The 20887-nt window shown below is 48.1% G+C and overlaps 1 protein-coding gene and 1 pseudogene across 1 annotated transcript in view; one reads left to right on the top strand and one right to left on the bottom strand.

Annotated features, from left to right (window-relative positions):
• Positions 1–3111: 3111 nt before the first annotated feature.
• KCNIP3 (potassium voltage-gated channel interacting protein 3) overlaps positions 3112–20887 on the bottom strand; it is a 34353-nt gene continuing 16577 nt past the window's right edge. Inside the window, exons 2-8 of the mRNA XM_045550115.1 lie at positions 10312–10436; positions 9792–9861; positions 9507–9577; positions 5412–5519; positions 4751–4855; positions 3988–4050; positions 3112–3269 (exon numbers count right to left, since the gene is read on the bottom strand). Of these exons, the coding sequence (XP_045406071.1) occupies positions 3222–3269; positions 3988–4050; positions 4751–4855; positions 5412–5519; positions 9507–9577; positions 9792–9861; positions 10312–10436 (590 nt within the window). The 3' untranslated portion in view covers positions 3112–3221. The remainder of the gene's footprint in view (positions 3270–3987; positions 4051–4750; positions 4856–5411; positions 5520–9506; positions 9578–9791; positions 9862–10311; positions 10437–20887) is intronic.
• Positions 12111–18138, top strand: LOC123636647 (annotated as a pseudogene).

Genomic DNA, 20887 nt, shown 5'->3' with positions numbered 1-20887 from the left:
TTCTACTCATCCAGATGGTTACACGGAGTCCTACTGAGTTTCAGGGGTAGGGAGACGAGACTCCATCTCTTGATGAGGGAGTGATAAGTCGGGCTAGAAATACTGCAGTGGCTATTATTGGAGATGATACTGATTTTTCTTTTTTACTGTTTTTGTAAGCAACGTTGCATTTCTTTAAAATTTTACCTTAAAAAAGGCTAAAGTTTATCAGTTTCTTTTTCCTCCTTCCAAGTAACACACATACCCCCAACTTAAATACTACTGTTGCCATGTATTTCATCTTGGATTTTTGTTTCTAATTTTTTTAATCCCACAAGGGATTTTCATAAATCAGTGTTTATATTTAGACTTACTTCGTAGTTACTGCTGTCTATACTTTTCATTCGTCATGCATCTCAGACCTTTTAGCTGGGAGATTGCCTGGCTTCCACTGAAGTAAATCCTTTGGAATTTTCTTTAGTATCTATTGGTAGTAAACTCTCTTGGTATAAAATTCTAGGTTGACAGTTATTTTCTTTCAACAAATTGAAGATATCATTCCACTGTCTTTTAGCGTCATTGTAACTGATGAGATGTCAGCTGTCAATGTGTTGCTGCTCTTTTCTCTCCGGCTGCTTTTGTGATCTGTCTTTGGTGGTATCTGCGGTGTTCTGCAATTTCACTGTACTATGTCTAGGGGAGTTTTCTTTATCTTGCCTGCTTAGAACTTGTTTGAATTTCTTAACTCTGTGAATTGGTGAGGGAAGGGAACTCTCCTCTTCCCTTTCCCCCAGGCTGTCATTTCTTGCCCCTCCCCTGGCATAATCCTCACAAAGTTTATACTTTTGAAAGTAAACACTGGGAAAGGAAGATGTGTTCAGGCAAATTCTGCTTCCCTGTGTCCTGTGACCCTCACCCTTCAGCCAAGGGGACAACCCAGAATGACCTGGAACTGGGAAGGAAAAACTATCTGGGGATGACATACATATGGCACCTCAAGAAATCACCCTGCCCCACTGGCTTTACATACAGTCTCCAGGGCTGGAGCTTCTCATAAAGGCTCCTGAGGGGGACTGTGTGCATTTCTTCCTGCCTCAGCCTCAGTGAGATCACACTGGAAGCCTGAGAATTTCAAGGGCAGTCCCTCCCCCCAGAGCCAGCTGTCAAGCGTTTACCAGCATAGCACTGGGCAGGAGCCATGGCTAATAGCAGCAGGGATGGGAAAGGCTGGAAGTTCAGAGTTGGGATAAAGCCAACAGAAGTCCCTCTCCTTTGTCAAGTTTATTTTATTAAAATATACAGGACTGAATATTGGTGGGCACTGAGAACAGGAACCACCCTCCCAGGCCATGGCCAGGGGAGACGTTTCTGCCATGCAGACATGCGGCCAGTCCTCGTCCCAGCACGGGAGGCAGACCCCTCCTGGTTGGCTGTACAGCCAGTCTGACCCTGAGGCCTTGGCCCCTTAGAAGCAGAGTGACACCAGCTGGGAGGGCTGGGCTGCGGGTGAGGGGACGGGGAGAAGATCCCTGAGCCAGGGAAAGCCGATGCCCTCCTGGAGGAGGGGAGATGGGTGTCAGTGCAGCTCCGAGGGGGCCCACCTGTGCGTGGGTGCCAAGGGGCCCACGCAGCCTCTGTCATCCCACCTTTCCTCCAAGGGCTCTGCTCACCTGGGGCCGGGGCTAGCCTCCTTGGGGTGCCCAGGGACTCCTGGGGCCAGTCCTGAGCAGAATTGGGGCGGCCACTGATGGAATGTATCATGTGGGAATGTTCCTGGGAGGGCCCATGCTGCCGGGGACTGGGTTCCTTCCCTGCGAGGCCTGGGCAGGTGGGAGCAGCATCTCTCTCCTGGAAGTTTCTGTTGGCCTGCAGCCCAGCCACAGACCCCTCCCCCCTCAGCCCTCACTGATGGTTCCGGCTTCGGGCTGGCATCGGCGTCCATTCCCAGAGCTGAACCCAGCCAAGCAGAGTCCCTGGGGTTTGTGCTTTTGAATGTTGGTAGGCTGGGCTGTGCTGGGCTGGCCTTCAAGTCCCCACTGCTCTGAGGCACAGAGTGGAACCCCCAGGCTTCTTCCCCAGGGCCACCTATATCGGGGCTGCTGGGACCCAGGGATCAGCCCACCAGGAGAGTGTTGCCTCTGCAAAGTGGAGTGTCCTTGGCTCCCTTTGGGCTGTAGCCTGAGCTGCTGGGGATGCTTGTGCTTTTTTTCTGGGGTTGGGGTGAGCCCAGGCGGAGGGATGACCACACTGCTTCAGGAGAGGGGCCCAGCCAAGCGAGACAGGAGGCGGGAGGGGAAGGAGGAGGGAGGAGCCCCTTCCCAGGCCCCTCAGAGAATTGCTCCTGGGCTCCCTGGCTGCCAGTCCCTGAGCCATGTGACCTCCCAGGACCTAGGAGTACCTTGGGTAGAACAGTCTGGTGCTAGGGAGTGTGGACAGCCCTACCCACCATTCCTACTGAGCCAGGACTGAGGCAAGGGAAGGCTTCTCCACCCCTCCTCGCCTCCGTGGGGTTGGCAAGTAGTCACCTCAGATTCTCCATCAAGAAACCCAAACCCTGAGCTTGAAAGGCCCTCCCTTCCCGGACAGAGGGAGAATGGAGCTCAGTGCCCCTCACCGCCCAGGCTTGCCCATAGTGAATGGCCTGGTACAGGCCCCGACTCTCCCAGGTCAGGGGTCAGGGGCCCCGGGGCCCCAGGGAAGCATCTCCAGAAAGCAGCAGGCTCAGCCTCCATCACACCCCTTTCCTGGTCAGAACTCTCCTGACCCCAGCTGGCCCCTCCATAGTCCTGTGGTGAGGGGATTCTAGAAGCGTAGGCCAGTGGGCAGGAAGTGGCTAGGGGGAGAGGCCAGAGAGTCCCAGAGCCACCCCACTGCGGGGAAAGCAGGGTGGAGGAGGAGGGGTGAGGTGGGCCCGCAGGAGGGGGCTTTGCTTTGGAGGCTGGACCCTCCCCTGCAGGGACACTTGAGCCCCTCCTGATGACATCTAGTGGCCACTGGCCGGGGCTGTACAGCTCTGGCCACAAGGACTCAGCTCCTAGACAGACTTAGCCCCTCCTGGACCTCTGTGCCCCTGTCAGACCAGAGGAATGGGGTGTGTGTGTGTGTGTGTGTGTGTCTGTCTGGAGCAAACTGTTCACTTTCAAATATATTTAAAAAAACGTTTCTCATGGAGGCTGCTCCTGGCAGGATTGAGGTTACTTGGGGGTGAAGGTGGCAGTGGCCCCCAGCCCCCTGCTCATGTCCTAGATGACATTCTCGAACAGCTGCATGGAGCTCATGATGTTCTCATCCTGCATGGAGAGACAAGGAGGAGAGGCCTGTCGGGTGCTGGGGTGGAGGGGTGGGGGAGGGTCTCCAAATCCACCCCACAGGGACTTGGACCCTGCAGTGACAGCTCTGTCTGTCTCACTGGGTAGATGGGGGAGCAGAGAAGTTGGGCAGCTGGTCTGAAGCCCCCAGCTGGTAAGGCACGGCCTGTCTTCACCCACGGCCTGACTGCAAGCCCATCTGGTGACTCTCTGACGGACAAAGGCTTCCCTGGCTGGACACCCAGTGGAGGCCGGGGGTACTGAGGCTGCCCTGGGAGTGAGGCAGAGGTAGGGCCCATGGAGGCCCTGCGTCCTGTTCCCCAAGGGTGCTCCACAGAGCAGGCCAGCAGCAATGTTGGGGAGGCTCTGGGTGCCGTTCCCCAGAGTGACCCCTTCCCAGTCACCCTCCCTCTGGCCCCATGTCTGCCCCCCTCTGACTCGTGCTACAGGGTGGGGCTGAGGGAGGGTCTGTGGGGAGAGGGGGTGGCTGTGGGCTGGCAGGAGTGGGTGGGTGTAGGGAGGGGGTGGATTCAAACAAAAGAGTGGGGCCGGAGCTTGGATGCAGTGCCCAGGAGGTGGGGCGGGCCCGAGGACAGCTGCAGGGACAGGACTGGGCGTGGGGCGGGGTGGGAGGCATCAACCACCCTCCTCCTCGCAGAGCCTGCAAGGACTGTGTGCCCAGCCTCCTGGTGCCACCTACCTTCTGACAGGTCTCCAGGAACTCGTCAATGGTCACCACCCCGTCCTGATTCCGGTCCATTTTCTGTAACCCAAGCCACACCCAAGGTGAGTCTGTGCCCCACCAGGGACAGCCCCCACCCCCGGCCTGAGGATGTGGCAGTGGATGGATGGGCTCCCTCCACCTGACTCATCCCCTCTGCCCCTACCTTGGATCCAAGCCACATAAAGTGCCTTCCCTAGCACCTCCCACCCCCTGGTTGGCTCCTCTAGCATCTCCCCAGTCTGCCCCCCCCCAGCCACTTCCCTGAGCCTACCTGGGCTTATGCTTCCCAGAATCTGTCCCCATGCTCACCTGACCCCTCACCTCCCTGACAGGAGTGCAGATGGAGCAACAGAGTCACAGGACGGCCACATGTCTAGAGGGCCCCCAGCAAGCGGGAGGCAGAGCCTCAGCCCCTCTAGTCCCCACAGCCCCAGGGCAAAGGCAACCCAACCCTGGAGGAGCAGGGGACACTTCCAGGAAGCCCCGGATCCGGTGTGGGCTGCCTGGAAATCCCCAGCCCCAGCCTGCCCTGAGCCGAGCTTCAGCAGAGCAGAGAGGTGGTTTAACTCGCTTCTCAGGGGGTTCTGACAACCTGCCAGGTTGGAGAGGCAGGCTGACCCCCTCGTGGGGAGGGGGAGGCTCAGAGAGGGCAAGGGGCTTGCCCAGGGTTGCCCCAGGAGCAGGGGCCCCTTCCTCCGCAGGGCTCCCCTTCCCCACGGCAGGGGCTGAGCTCGCTCACCTGGAAGAACCGCTCCACGTGCTCCATGGGCGCGTCCTCCCGCAGGATGGGGTAGGTGTGGCGGCCCATCATGTCGTAGATGGACTTCATGATGGCCAGCATTTCCTGGGGGGGGAGGGGGCTCCATGAGGGGGCGGAGGGCCACTGCCAGGGCAGTGGTTGACTGAGCGAGAGGGGCCGAGCGAGCTGGAGAGGGGAGCTTCTGACTAAGTTTCTCTCCAAAAGAGGCTGGAGATAGATTTTTATGTGCTAATCTTCAACATCTGAAACTGTAACAACTACTTCAAATACAAAAAAATGCCTGGGCCAAACAAAACCTGTGTGGGGGCCAGTGTGGCGAGGGCGGCCATCTGCCCCCTGCCTTAAGGGACCACACTGGCCCCCCTCATTTCATGGGGGCTGCGACCAGGACCCCAGCTTGTCCACTCGGGTCTCCCCAGGCCCCTCTCCGTGAGAAAGGACGGCCAGAGAACACTTGCTGGCTGGACCAAGATGTGTGGTGTGGGGCACACGAGCCCATGCTCGATACCCAGGCGTCCAGGACCGAGAGCACAGGGGAGGAGAGCCCGCCGGCTGCTGCCCCAGGGCCAGGCTGAGTCTTGTCTCTGGACAGGGAAGGGAGGAGGCGTAGCCGGGCCTCCTCCCCCAGCCACCCTGATACCTCTTTGGTGATGTAGCCATCCTTGTTAATGTCGTAGAGATTAAAGGCCCACTTGAGCTTCTCGTGGACTGTTCCTCGCAGCAGGATGGAGAGCCCGACCACAAAGTCCTAGGGAGGGAAGGGCGGGGGAGGAGTGTCAGCCCAGTGCCTAGATTCAGTTTCCAGGTCGCTGTGTGGCTTCCACTGAAATTCACACCTCCACAGGTGGAGCCTCCGTACCAGGTAGGCGGATGTCCATTCAGGTCCGTGTGAGGTGAGCGTGTGCATGTGTGTGTGAGTGCACATGTGTGCATGCACAGGTATGTACCTACGTGTCTGTGTGTGTGTATGTGGGTTGTGTGCCTGCGTGTGTGTGCATGTGCCTGGGGGTGTGCGTGTGTGCACGCATGGCAGGGGTGGCATGGTAGCTGATACTGATCTCAAACAAAGATATTGAAATACATGGTGCCTTAGCCTCATTTAATGCATTGCTGCTGACAGAGGTCTGAGCCTGCTCTTTTAACAAAGGCGGTCTCCTTTTAGTTTACCAAGTGCCTGTGTGTCAGAGGTGCTTGAAAACTTTCGGCTTGAAAAGCTAGACTATCAGTGCTCAACTCCTGAGTCACGACATGCTGTGTGTGGCCATCCACAGGGACGCTGGAGGCAGGAAGCCAAGGGAACGGTGCCACCGTCACTCTGCAGGAGAACAACTTCCCAAGGGAGTTCTGGCCTGTGACTAATTTATTACTAATGTGACAAAACAGGACTGTCCAAATGGTTTCCACGTGAAAACTTCAACCGTTTTGTTATAGTGATTGCTGGAAAGTAGCTCCTTTCTGCACCTCCAGGAAGGTGTGAAGGCTGAGCCCCCTGCCCCACGGGGAAGGCAGCAGAAAAGCGCTGTCCCCAGCCGTGGGTGGAGGACGGCCAGGCTGCAGAGGGCCGGGCTGTGCAAGGGGCCGAGTCTCCCTCAAGTGGTGGATTTTCTGGATCTGAGGAAGCCTGTCCCATGGGACGGAGAGACAAAGGGAAACAGAGAAAAGCTATTTGGAAGAAACAAAAATTATTCCAGGAGAAAAAACTTAATGAAAACTATCAGATTCACAAGTTAGAGATCTTGTATCCTTAAAATAAGAATAGGATACCATTAGAAAAAAGGAGTAATTGGAAACAGGAAAGAGCTCTGGGGAGTTCAAAATACGGAAGCAAAATGACAGACTTAGAAGGGTTGGGAGAGCAGATGGAATCTTCCATGGGGTGGAACGAGAGGGCGAAGAGCTGGAGAACAGGAGAGAGAGGAGAGGACAGTGAGGGGCGCACTCCACAGGGCCTGGCATGACGCAGGAGTTCCAGGAGGGCCCTGAGACGACGGTGGAAGGCAGGTTGAAGAAACCGTGAAAGAAGATTGCCCAGAGTGGGAGGCCGAGATTCCAGGGTCTACCACTGGCCAGGCATGATGCACGGAAACAGCTGTAGTTCAGCCTGCAGGCACAGATCACGGTGCAACTTCAGAAAAACTGGGTGCAAAGAGAGGCTCCTACAAGCTTCCAGAGAGAAAAGCGAAGCCAAACAGAAAAAGCAAAAGCAGGTCCCATTCACAAAGTCAGAAGCAGCAGCTGTGCCCGTTCCACAGTGACGCTGGAGGCAGGAAGCCAAGGGAACGGTGCCACCGTCACTCTGCAGGAGAACAACTTCCCAAGGGAGTTCTGGTCCCTACAGTGCATCAAGCAAGAGTAAGAACAGAATAGAGATACTTCCAGATACCCAAAGGCTCAAAAGTTACATCCCGTGTACTCTTTCATAGGACGCTGCTGGAAGGTGTGCCCCTGAACAGAGAGCAAGAGAGGAAGATGAGGGGCTCCAGAACCAGGGGCCCTAGCCCAGGAGAGGGAGGAAGAGGCCCCTGAGGGCACCCAGGCCCGACAGAGGATGGAGCCATGGGGGGCTGGGGAGGTGTCCTCAGGGAGATGACAGACAGGAGGTTTGGACGACTGGAGAAGGACCCAGCTTACATGAATGATGAAGTCACAGAAAACCAGGCAAACGAAACTTCAGGACAAGCGTTAAACTGTAGGCAAAGGACAGGAAAACATAATGATGGTTCATGGTAATTACTATGTGTCTTGTCTCTAAGAATATTAAAAAAAAGATTGGGGTTATTGCAAATATGGGTAAGCCGATCTGACTTTGCATTTTAAGGGTATGTTGGGAGGTTCTGAGGCCTGGCAGTGAGGAGGGCTGAGTGTCCCCCAGGTCAGATTCCGCATCCCCTGCCCCTGGCAGGAGCTTTTGTGACCACTGGGATCCCACCTGTGGTGCTCCAAGGATGAGGCCGTGGGGATATGCGCCTTCCTCCTTCCCTCCTCCCTCCCAGAGCAGAACACTTTGAAATCAAGAAGTTCCTCAAGGGAAACACACCAGTGTGAAAGCAGAGGAATTAGTTTCACGTGCAGAGAAGCACGCAGAAGGCCCAAGAAGATGCCATGATGAAAGACCTTCCGAGAAGGTGCCCAGTAGAGGAGCTTTGGCACCAGCGCTCCCCGCTCAGCCACTGCCAGACCCCACCCCTGCAGACCCGCCACCTACCACCTTATAGGACCACAGGACCCTCCCTCTAGGGGAGTGAGAGGAGGCTGAGGAGGATGACAGAAGCCTTCTTGAATACCCACCAAGCTCAGGGGCTATTCATCATCTCTCTCTTTTTTTTTTTTTTTTTTGAGACAGAGTCTCACTCCGTCGCCCTGTGTAGAGTGCAGTGGCGTCATCATAGCTCACAGCAACCTCAAACTCCTGGGCTCAAGTGATCCTCCTGCCTCAGTCCCAAGTAGCTGGGACTACAGGTGTGTGCTACGACGCCCAGCCAATTTTTTCTATTTTTAGCAGAGATGGGGTCTCGCTCTTCCTCAGGCTGGTCTTGAACTCCTGACCTTGAGCAATCCTCCCTCCTCGGCCTCCCAGAGTGCTAGGATTACAGGCGTGAGCCACTGCACCCGGCTGACTGTCTCATTTCTGAACAAGAAAATCCATCCCACCAAGCCCCGTGTGGGCCCATTACTTGGGATTTCTCCTCACACTTTACTGTCCAAAGTCTCAGGTGCCTCTTAAAACGGACACCAGAAACTGGTCACATAGGAGGGGGCTGGAGAGGACAGTGAATTTTCCCAGGTTGGAATTTTTCCGTGTGCAGTGGTATTAGTAATTCAGGTATTGCTGAAAATGAAGAGAACACTGTGTGCTTGCACAAGCAAGGCCCTGGCAGGGAGGTGCAGAGTGGGGGGTCCTGTGGTCACAGGGCACGGTGGGTGTGTGTGAGTGTGCCCGGCGGGCTCGCAGCACAGAAATAACCCGAGCAGCATTATCGACGAGCTATTATTACCCCGGTGCGTGCAGGGGCTTGCTCCGTGCTTTCCTGTCAGCTGCCCTTGGCCCTGGAAGCCGAGCCCGGCATATCGATCAGGCCGGCTCTCAGCAAGGTTTTCCTCTCCGAAGAGGTTTCAGCTTTTCGCCTGCAGCTATTTTTAGGGGCCTGGGCTCCACAGATGGGGCCTGTAGCAAATGATCCTGTGCGGCCAGGCCTGGGAGGAGCCCAGGAGGCTCCCACACAGAGAGCCCCGGCCAGGCCAGGGGGACGGACTTCTCCTTCCTCACGGTGGGGGCACCGGGCTTCACCCACAGTGCCCAGCTGGGATGTTCTCTGGATGTCTCTGGCCTCTTTTCTGGGTCACAAGGGGGAAATTCTGGGGCTGGGGGCTGAAATCCCAGCATTTGCAAGCCAGACCTCTGAGTTAAACCTTGACCCCTTTGAAAATGCAAATTCACTGGGTCACTACTGCCACAGTGTGCATTTGTGTAGCTCCCTTGGCGGGGCAGAGCTGGATGGGAACTCCTTGAAAGGAAGAAACAGGGTGACAGGACAGCAAGGTCAAACGCCCCTGACCTCACTGGCCCAGGGCCAGCTACGTGCTGCCCACTCATTCCCTGGGTGACATGCTGGACCGTTCCCACCCAGGATTGTGTCTGACCCTCCCGACAGCCCTGAGAGGGAGCCACCGGGGCTGGGAGATCCCCCCACAGGCCTCAGGGGCAGGGCACATGGGAGGGGTCAGTGGGGCCTACCTCGAAGCGGATGGCCCCGTTCCCGTCGGCATCGAAGGCGTTGAAGAGGAAGTGTGCGTAGGTGGTAGCGTCTGTGGAGAGCAAGGCGGGGGCTGGGGTGTGTTGGGTCCCCAGCCAGGAAGCCCCACCTGGGGGTTCCAGCCGAGTCCCCTCTTCCAGCCGGACAGAGGCAGCACCAGGCCTCTGGAACGCAAGAGGTGGCAGGAGGGTGGGAGGGTCCCCTCCCTCCACACAGGGATGCAGCGGGGGCTTCAGAGGAGCCAGGGGGCCTGGCCGTGGACTCACCTCCCTGAGGGAAGAACTGTGAGTAGATGAGTTTGAAGGTGTCTTCATCCACCAGGCCCGTGGGACACTCCTGCAGCAGGAAGTCACCCCCTGAGCTACCTTGGCCACCCCCAGAGCCACGCCCCGACTCTGACTCCACGGGGCCTGGCCTCTCTCCCCATCTTGGGGGGTGCCTGGGCTGGGGAAAACCTGGGTGGGGTGGGCGAGAGGAAGGAGGGGTAGGTAGGAAGGGGGTGGCTGCTGGCTTATTCCGAGCTGCTCCCCTTCCCTGTACCAGCATCAGAGACAGAGAAGGGAGGACAGTGGACCTCACAATTCTGATTCTGGGGTCCGCTCCAGCCCCCAGACACTCTCCCACAGAATATAAGCCCTATAAAGACCCCTGGGATATTTACTGTGCAATGAAGTTTCTAGAAGGTCTCCCTGGGCCTGGGTCCCTCCTGCCTGGAGTCAGGAACAGGGAGGGCTGAGTGGGTCAGGATCTCAAGGCCTCTCCCGGGGGGAGTGGGGAGGCGCTTACATTCTTGAAGCCCCTGTAGAGGGACTGCAGCTCCTTCTTGGTGAACTTGGTCTGTGCTTGCAGCTGGTCCAGCCCCTCCGGCTGGTGGCGCACCGTGGACAGCTCCAGCTCACTGTCGCTGCTGTCTGGAGGGGGACACAGACCCAAGGGGGTGAGGCCTGTGGCCCCGCTCCTCCAGCCTGCTCTGCTGTGGGCAGTGCCAGGGCACAGGCTGAGACAGGGTGGAGTGACCCTCCTTGCACTGCACAAATGGAGGGGCCGTGACTGAATGGCACATTCGGGGGCGTGCCTCAGGGCTTCTGCACCCCTGTTCCCCACTGAGGGGGCCCTCCCTGCCTGCCTCACCCCAGGAGTGCTGCCTGCCCAGCCACATGGTGGGACGGAGTGGGAGCTGTTTTTGTCCTAGAGAAACACCGAACAAGGAGAGACAGGAGGGAAAAAGACAGCAAGACAGGCACGAGGGACCTCTGAACTTCACGACCGAATGACCGAATTCTTAGACCACCTCCTCTGTGTGGCCCTCCTTAACTTCCCCCAGGAATGGCGACGGCTCCCCTCTTCGCCCATCAAAGCCTAACACAATGCTGTCCAGCTACATTTGGGATGGGGGAGTTATCCAGGTTTGGGTAGAAAGTCAGACCTCCCAAGCCCGTAGAGCAGGGATCAGTCCTTTCCTTTAAAAACAACACACCAAAATGTTAACCATGGCTACCTTTGCGGGGACAGGGGATTTCAAATGATCTTTACTTTTTTATGATTTTTTTTTTTTACATTTTCCTAATTTCTTTTAGTATGAAACGCACCACCTTTACAGTACAAAATAAACCTATGGACAAAGCAGAATTCAGTACCCACACCTTGCCAGGGAGCACGCTCACATAGCTGGAGAGTGTCACCTTCCCACTGACTCAGACACCGTGAGCCCCGCTGCACTGTCACTGCCACCTCCCACAGGCGAACGGGGAGTCCGCGATTATCTGCGCGGCTTGCTGCTGCCTCTCCACTGCAGGGGCAGCCGTCCTGCTCTGCTCATCCTGTGCCCGGGTGTCTAGCATGGTGCCAGGCAGGGCCCCGTGCTGAGCCTGCTCCATACCTGGGCTTCCCCCACGACGCTGGCGGGAGAAACACCAACCGAGAGAGCACCTGGAGAGCTGCCCAGCAATGAGGCTGTTTCCTTGTCCACATTCACTCCCAATCTCCAAAAGAACTATTTTCCAACTTCCTTCTCTTTAAATTTCCAGAATCCCCTTCCTCATCCTTACCCTCGGGTTGCCTCCTACTTCATTAAGAAGATCAAAGCCACAGAAGATTTCCCCAAGTTCTTTCCACCACACCTACCCATTCACCTGCACCTGGCCCAGACAGGGCTTTCCCACCTTCTCTGCTGACAAACTGTCCCTGTTCTCGGTGAAGGCAAATCTCCTGTGCAGTGGGTCCTGACCCCTCTCATCTACTCAAGCATGTGGCTTTAGCCATTCTCCCTACTCTTTCCTCATCATTTTTCCCTCCCTTCTAGATCATTCCCATCACCATACAGACATATTGATAAATCTGGCAATCCGTAGTGAAATTAAGGATAGGCAAACCCTGCAAGCCAGCAATCCCACTCTGGGTAACATCCCACATAGAATCTTCCCCAGCTCAGGGGACCTGTACAAGATGCTTATAGTAACAGTATTTTTGGTGGTGGGGAGGGGTTGGAGGCAATGCAGGGGTCCATCACTGGCAGGATGGGTGGGCACACTCTGGGGATGCACAGCAGGGGGAACATGCAGTGGCTCAGATGCACACATAGCAGTATGGACGATGTTAGAAATAAGGTGCTGCCTTGACTAAGAGGCAGACTTTTCAGACTGGGTGGAAAGGCAAGGCCCAGCTATAGGCTAGTTACAAAAACGACACTTTTAATACAAAGACAAAGACAGATTTAGAGTAAAAGGATGGGAAAAGGATAAGAACGCTGGTCATTTCATAAAGATACAAGGAATAATTCATCAAGAAGATAGAATAATCTGGAACATATACCACCTAGTAACAGAGCTTTAAAATACCCAAGGCAAAAAAATTCAACACTAAAGGGAGAAACAAATAAGCCACAATCATAGCTGAAGATTTTAACATCCTTTTCTAGTAAATGGTATAACAAGTAAAGACATAAAAGATTTGAAAAACACTGTCAACCAATCTGACCTAATTAATATTTTATAGGGCATTGTATAACTATAGAATACACATTTTTTTCAAGAGCACATTCTGTGGTTACCAAGATATACCAGATGCTGGAACATTAGAACAGATTCTGACCACAACGGTATTAAGTCAAAATTCAGAACAAGATATTCAGAAAATCTCAAGTACTTAGAAATAAACAAACACATTTCCAATTAGCCCATAGGTCAGAGAAGAAAAATCACAAGGCCAATTTTGAATTCAATGATAATGAAAAACACAGCATGTCAAACCTTGCTGGACACAGGTAGAGCTGTGCTTAGAGGGAAACTTAACGCTTTAAATTCCTTTATTAGAAAAGAAGATAGGTGTAAAAATCAATGACATAAACTCCTAGATCTAAGTATTTCATAATCTAAAAAAAGCAGAGTAAATTAAACTCCAAGTAAGCAGGAAAAAACACATAATAAAAACAAGAATAGAAGTCAATGAAAAAGAAAACAGACAAACAGAGAAAAACAAATAAACTCATTAAGAAGCTCAATAGGCAAGTCATAGACTGGGAAAAACACAGCCTCAGTGCATGTATTTGACAAAGGACTTATTTCCAGAATATATAATAAACCTCTACAAATCAACAATAATAAGACCAAAAACTCAATTTTCAAAATAGGCAAAAGACTAGGCCACTTCACAAAAGAAGATATACAAATGGTCAATAAGTACAGGAAAATGTGTTTGAAATAGCACTAATCATGAAATAAATGCAGATAATTCAATGCAATATGCAAAATACCCAATCATTTATCATTTCAAAAAGATTGACAATGCCAAATGTTGGTAAGGATGTGGAGCAACTGGAACTCTAATATATTATTGGCGTAAGTGCAAAATGGTATGACTACTCTGGAGAGCTGCTTGTCAATTTCTTATAAAGTTAAAACATACATCAACCTTATGACCTATTTACGCAGGACAAATAAAGACTTGTACAAGAATAGTCATAGTAGCTTGATTCATAATAGTCCAAAACTGGAAAGTACCAAAATAATAAACTTGGAACTATGACATGTTTATATAATGGAATACTATTCTCCATTTAAAAAAAGGAATAAACTACTGATAAATGCAACAACATGGATGCAACTCAAAAATGGTATGCTAAGCAAAAAAGCCAGACATAAAAGAGTTTATACTGTATGACTCCATTTATACAAAGTTCTAGAACAGGCAGCATTAATGCATTGTGAAAGGAAGTACAGTGGGTGGTGGCTACAAGGGTGTATACAACTGTCAAAATGTATTGAACATTTAATATCAGTGCATTTTGTTGTATGTAAATTATACACCAATTAACAAAAAGAAAACACATTGATTAGACTTCTGCTTTCAGTCATGATAGGATAGTGAGTGGCAGACTTACCATCCTGGTGCAAATGACTTTAAAACTGGAAATATGTGAGGCAAGTGTGTTCAGGCTTTGGACTATGGGATAGGTCTAAAATTTCTGAGAGCAGGGAAACTGAAGTGAGCCCCACATCCATCCTGGATATCTGCCTAGAGACACTTTCCAGACCATGGCACAGGGACGTGGTACATAAGCCAGGGAGCAGTAGTCTTGCTGAGCTGATGAGGCAGAGATCAGAGTTTGGGGCTGCTGAGGCAGGTGGAATTTTCAGAGCAGAGTCCTGGAGAGGAAGGAACTGCACAGAATAGTGGCTCCAGAAGTCTGTGTGTGGGTCCTCCTGGGGCCTTGGCCAAGGGCTGGGCTACACATGTTTAGAATAAGACTATAAATCTAAGAAGAGAGCAGCTGCTGGGGAGAAGAGGGTGGCTAAGGGAGACAGAGACCTGAAAGGACACATTAGAATTCATGCAGCAATCGGAAAAAGTGGAGTATTGGCTAAGCCAAAATGGAGATATCTCCCTAAGCACCTCAGGTGCTGAAACCCCAGAAGGGCCATGCTTTAGGAATAAGAACCATGCCCTTGAGTAAGGGCATGCTCTAGATCTAAGAACAAAGTCAAAACAAGCCAACTCTAACAAAGCCTAAAATAAAGTTTGTGAAGATCAAGTGGCTCTGCCAGTAATTTAACTGCCTACAAAACTAAAATTCAACAGCATTTATATTAAGACAATATAATCTAGATCCCTTACATATAATATCCAACATATAACTAATATCCAACATACAATAAAAGATTTAAAGACTTGGGAAGAAGCAGGAAAATGTGACCATAATAAAGAGATAAAGGAGTGAGCAGAATTATTAGATTTTTATCATTAGAATTATTAGAAAAGAACTTTAAAACAACTATTATCAACATGTTGAAAGAATTAAAGGAAAGAAAAGAGTAACAGATGGGAATCTTAGTAGAAAAATAAAACTATTAAAAAGAACCAAATGGAAGTTCTAAACCTGAACAAAACAATACCTAAAATTAAAAATTCACTTGATGAGCTTCAGAGAAGACTGGACACCACAGGGGAATAGATCAGTGAATCTGAAAGTCAACAGGAATTATCCAAACTAAAAACAAAGAAAAAAAATATTCACAAAACCATGCACAGAGTCTTAATGACAATATCAAGCAGCCTAATATATATATAATTAAAACACCAGAAGTAAAGGAAAAAGAAACTGGGACTAAAAAATAGCTGAAGAAATAATGGCCAAAGTTTCCCCAAATTTGTTGAAGAATATCCATCTACAGATTCAAGAAATTCAGTGAACCCCAAGAAGGATAACTTAAAAAAAAAAAAACATATCTAGGCTGGGCGCGGTGGCTCACGCCTGTAATCCTAGCACTCTGGGAGGCTGAGGCGGGTGGATCGCTCGAGGTCAGGAGTTCAAGACCAGCCTGAGCAAGAGTGAGACCCTGTCTCTACCAAAAATAGAAAGAAATGGTTTGGACAGCTAAAAATCTATATAGAAAAAATTATCTGGGCATGGTGGTGCATGCCTGTAGTCCCAGCTACTCGGGAGGCTGAGGCAGTAGGATCGCTTAAAACCCAGGAGTTTGAGGTTGCTGTGAGCTAGGCTGACGCCACGGTACTCACTCTAGCCCAGGCAACAAAGCGAGACTCTGTCTCAAAAAAAAAAAAAAAAAAAACATATCTAGAAACATCATGGTCAAACTGATGAAAGCCAAAGATAAAGAGGCTATCTTAAAAGAAGCCAGAGAGGAGGGGGAAACCATATAGGAAAACAGCAATAAGAAAGATAGCTGACTTCTTATAAAAAATGATGGAGACCAAAAGACAATGGAAAGACACCTTTAAATTGTTGAAAGAAAAGAAATCTATTAACTTAGAGTTCTTTATCCAATGATAATGGCCTTCAAAAAGGAGAGTGAAATAAAGGGATTTTCAGATCAATGAATGCTACAGAATGTGACACCAGCAGAATGGCACTATGAGAAATGCTAATGGAAGCACTACAGGATGAAGAGAAATGCTATCAAATGGAAATCCAGATGTGTAGGAAAATAACAGGAAGCCAACAGAAAAATTTGGAACTGAACACTTATGAAAAGATAACATATCAAAACTTGGGGGATACAGCTAAATCAGAACTTATAGGGAAATTTAAAGTATTAAATGCCTACTTTAGAAACGAAGAAAACTTTTTTGTTTTTTTTTTTGAGACAGAGTCTCGCTTTGTTGCCCAGGCTAGAGTGAGTGCCGTGGCGTCAGCCTAGCTCACAGCAACCTCAGACTCCTGGGCTTAAACGATCCTACTGCCTCAGCCTCCCAAGTAGCTGGGACTACAGGCATGCACCATCATGCCTGGCTAATTTTTTCTATATATATATTTTAGTTGGCCAGATAATTTCTTTCTATTTTTAGTAGAGACGAGGTCTCGCTCTTGCTCAGGCTGGTCTCGAACTCCTGAGCTCAAGCAATCCACCCCCCTCGGCCTCCCAAGTGCTAGGATTACAGGCGTGAGCCACCGCGCCCGGCCGAAAAGTTTTAAATAATATATGCTTCCACCTTAAGGAAGTGGAAATAGAAGAGTAAAATAAACACAAAGTAAGCAGAAAGAAGGAAACAGGATAATATGAGAGGAGAAATCAATAAAATTGAAAATTAAAAACATAGAGAACATCAATGAAACCAAAATATGGTTCTTTGAAAACATCAAAAACATCCATACAACTCTAGCAAGAATAAAAAAGACAAAAAAGAGAGAAAATACAAATTACCAATATCAGTAGTGAAACAAAGCAATTAAGTACAGACCCTCCAGACATTAAAAGGATAAAGAGGAAATATTATGAACAAGTCTTTGCACAAAAATTCCACAACTTTGATAAAATGGACCAATTCCCCCCAAATCACAAACTATCCAAATTTATCCAAAATGGAAAAAAGATAACTTGAATAGTCCTAAGCAATATTTGTCATGAACATAGATGTAAAATTTCTCAATAAAATATTAACAAATTAAATCCTTCAATGTCTAAAAAGAATAATACACTACACCATGTGGTGTGTTCCAAGAATGTGAGGCTGATTCAATATTTGAAAATAAATCAACATAATCTACCATATTAATAGTCTAAAGAAGAAAAAACACATCATATCAATTGATGCAGAAAAAGAATATGATAAAATTCAATATCCATTCATGAAAAAGAAAAAAATAAAAACCAACAACTCAGCAAACTGGGAATGGAAGGGGACTTTCTCAACTTGATAAAAGGCATCTACCAAAAAAAAAATCTCTAGTTAATATCACACTTAATGGTGAAAGACTGAATATTTTCCCCCTAAGATTAGGAACAAAGCAGGATTATCTGTCCTCTCCACTCCTATACAATATTATACTGAAAGTCCTGGCCAGTGCAATATGGGTAAAGGAATAAAGGAAGGAAGGAAGGAAGGGAGGGAGGGAGCGAGGGAGGGAGGGAGGAAGGAAGGAAAGAGGGAAGGAAGGAAAAGCAAGTAAACAGATTAGATAGAAAGAAAAAACCAAACCATTTCCACTTATAGGTAATGTCTACAGAGACATGACTGAATATGTAGATAATCCCAAGGAATCTACCAAAAATAAAAAAAGCACCCTCTAATAAGTGAGTTTAGTAAAGTCACAAGAAAAAAAGTCAACATGCAAAACCCAATCACATTTCCATAGACTAGCACTGTACAATTAGAAATCAAAATTCAGGCAAAGGAGAAGGGCAGTGGCAGTAAGATCAAAGATCCTCATTCCTGTCTCTTTTATCTGCTTTGAAGTTAAAGGGGAGGAGGGCAAGGACGGTGGAGGGTTTCTGTGCTACCTGGGAGCTGATGGACAGCTAGAAGTTTGATGAGTACATGGAGGCTCTAGGTGTGGGCTTTGCCACTAGGCAGATGGAAAATGTGGCCAAACCAACAGTGATTATCACTCAGGAAGGAGACAAAGTGGTGATCGGGACTCAAAGCACATTCAAGAACACAGAGATTAATTTCCAGTTGGCAGAAGAGTTTGATGAAACCACTGCAGATGACAGAAACTGTAAGTCTGTTGTTAGCTTGGATGGAGACAAACTCACTGATATACAGAAATGGGATGGCAAAGAAACAAATTTTGTAAGAGAAATTAAGGATGCCAAAATGGTTATGACTCTCACTTTTGGTGATGTGGTTGTTGTTTGCCACTATGAGAAAGCATAGGGGAAAAAGAAACAAACTTTCTGGTCTAGAGCTGGAGAAGCTTCAGTTTTTCTGTTTACTCACGTTTCAGTGCTATCCTGCCATTACAGCATAGCTGATCATTAATTAGAAGGTTATCCTTGGTAGGGAGGTGGAAAATGGTGACTTAAAAACTTGTTACTCACAAGCAACTAGCCCAATTTTGATCTATAAATTGATTTTTATCTATAAATTTACTATGTTTTATAATTTGCATTCACATTTAAAGTCACCTTTTTATACAAAGAATTGAATACATTTTATAACTTCCTTTGGAATTCAAATGAAATTAGAATAAAAATCTTAAAAGTGAAAAAAAGAACCCAAAATTTAAAAAACAATATTATGTACAATTATTTACCCCATAAATGAAATACTTAAGTATCAATCTAGCAAAACATGCACATAATCTGTAGTCCAAAAATATAAAATAGTGATGAAAAAATCACAGATTTAAATAAGTGAAGGGACATACCATGTTCATGGATTTGAAAATTCAGTATTATAAAGATGTCAATTATCTCCACAATGATCAACAGATTTAAAATAATTCCCATCAAAATCCCAGCAAGGTTTTTTTTGTCCATAGACAGAGTATTCTACAATTTATATGGAAAGACAAAAGAACTAGAATAGCTAGAATAATTTTGTAAAATAAGAATACAGATACTGTTAAATAAAAAGGTAAACATAGATGGGGAGAAAATATTTGCAAGTCACATATCTAACAAGGGATATCCTTATATAAAGAAGTCTCAAAACTCAGCAGTAAGAAAGCAAAGAACCCAAATTAATAAATGGGCAAAAGACTGGATCAAACACTTCACTATAGAGGATACATGGATGGCAAATAGGCACATAAAAGATGCTTAACATCATTTGCCATTAGAGAAATAAAAATTAAAGCCACAATGAAATACTACAATGTACCTATTAGAATTACTTAAATAACAAATACTGACAACATCAAGTGCTGGTAAGGATGCGAAGTAACCAGAACTGCTGTACTTTGCAAGTAGGAATGAAAAATGGTACAGCCACTCTGGAAATCAGCTTGGCAGTTGCTTATGAACATACACTTACCATAAGATGGGGCAGTCCTTGTTATTTCCCCAAATGAAATGAAACCTATTATATTCACACAATAACCTTTAGGTAAACGTTTAGAGCAACTCTATTCCTAATTGCCCAAAATTGGAAATAACCCAAATGTCCTCCAACCACTGAATGGACAAACATCCACACAATGGTTACTACACAACAACAAAAAGAACTACTGATATACTCAACAACATGAATAAATCTCAAATGCAGCAATTAAGTGAAAGAATCCAGACTCAAGAGGCTAAATAATGCATGATGCCATTTACGTGACATTCTGGAAAAGATAAAATTATAGAGCATTACAGGGAAGGAGAAGAGATCAGTGGCTGCCAGGCGCTGGGCGGCGAGACGGGGCTGACACAGAAGAGGCAGTGCGAGGGTTTGTGGTGCTGGAATTGTTCTCTATCTTGATTGTAGTAGCAGTTACATGACCGTGCACTTGTCAAAATTCATAGAACTGGACACCCCCAAAGGTGAATTTTACATTAATTTAAATTAGAAAAATTAAAATGAAATAAAAGTTAGAATAATCACCTATAGGGGAGGAGGGAAACAGGGAAACAAATGGGGAAAAATAAGCAAGAGAGTCTTTAACTGGGTCAAAGCTGATAATGTCTCATTAACTAAAGAGTGTGATTAACTTAATCCACTCCCGAAAGGGCCAAAAAACAAAATAAGACAAAACCCCCCAAACCACTCCTGTTTGTTCCATTTAAAACAAAACTCCCTGACCCTACTTTCCCTAAGCCTTTTCTCAACCTTCTTAACTCCCTGTCTTCACTTCCTCTCTGCCTATTCTCCCTTGAACTCACTCTACCCTAAGCAAACTGCTCTTAGAAGGATCATCAATGATCTCTACATTGCTAATCCAGTGATCAATACAATAAATTTGATCCCCAAATCACATAAGGGCAATACAGGAGTGAAAATCATATGTTCATCTCACTTGTGAACAAAACCCTTGTGATGCAAAACCCTAAACCAAATGTTAGTAGCTAATCAAATCCAGCTGCACTTTTAAAAAAGCATATTATGATCAAGAAGATTTTATCTGGAAGAGTATAAGGAGGGAAAACCATATGAAAATTTTAATGCAGAAAAGGCATTTGATAAGCTTCCACATCTCTTTATAATTAAAATGAACAACAAAAACTCTCAGCAAACTAGGAGTCAAAGGGAACTTCCTTAACATGATAAAGCTTTTATTTGCAAATCATATGTTCACAGAACAATTTACAGAAACTATTAGATTTAATGGCAAAAGCTCAGGCACATTCTCTTTAAGATTTTGGTGAAGACAAAGTTGGCCACAATCACCACTAATCAATGTCCTGCCAACGCTCTAAGGCTGAGGTCCCCAAACTCCAGGCCATGGATTGGTATCGGTCAGTGGCCTGTTAAGAACTGGGCCACACAGTGGTGGGCAGGTGAGCGAGCACGGCATTGCTAAAGCTCAGGAGCCCTTTACTATTGGTGAAGAGTTGATCCTGCTTGTTGCTAAGGTCATTTGGCGTGAACTTTTAGAAGAGGTTGCAGTTCAAAAGGTGGCATGTGTTTGTCTTTCGGCTAGCACCATAACTAGATGAATTGATGAAATAGCAGAGGATACTGAGGCACAAATGTTAGG

The sequence above is a fragment of the Lemur catta genome, chromosome 4 (assembly GCF_020740605.2).
Source record: "Lemur catta isolate mLemCat1 chromosome 4, mLemCat1.pri, whole genome shotgun sequence".
Taxonomy (NCBI): Eukaryota; Metazoa; Chordata; class Mammalia; order Primates; family Lemuridae; genus Lemur; species Lemur catta.
This window is presented reverse-complemented; position numbering and strand designations above follow the sequence as displayed.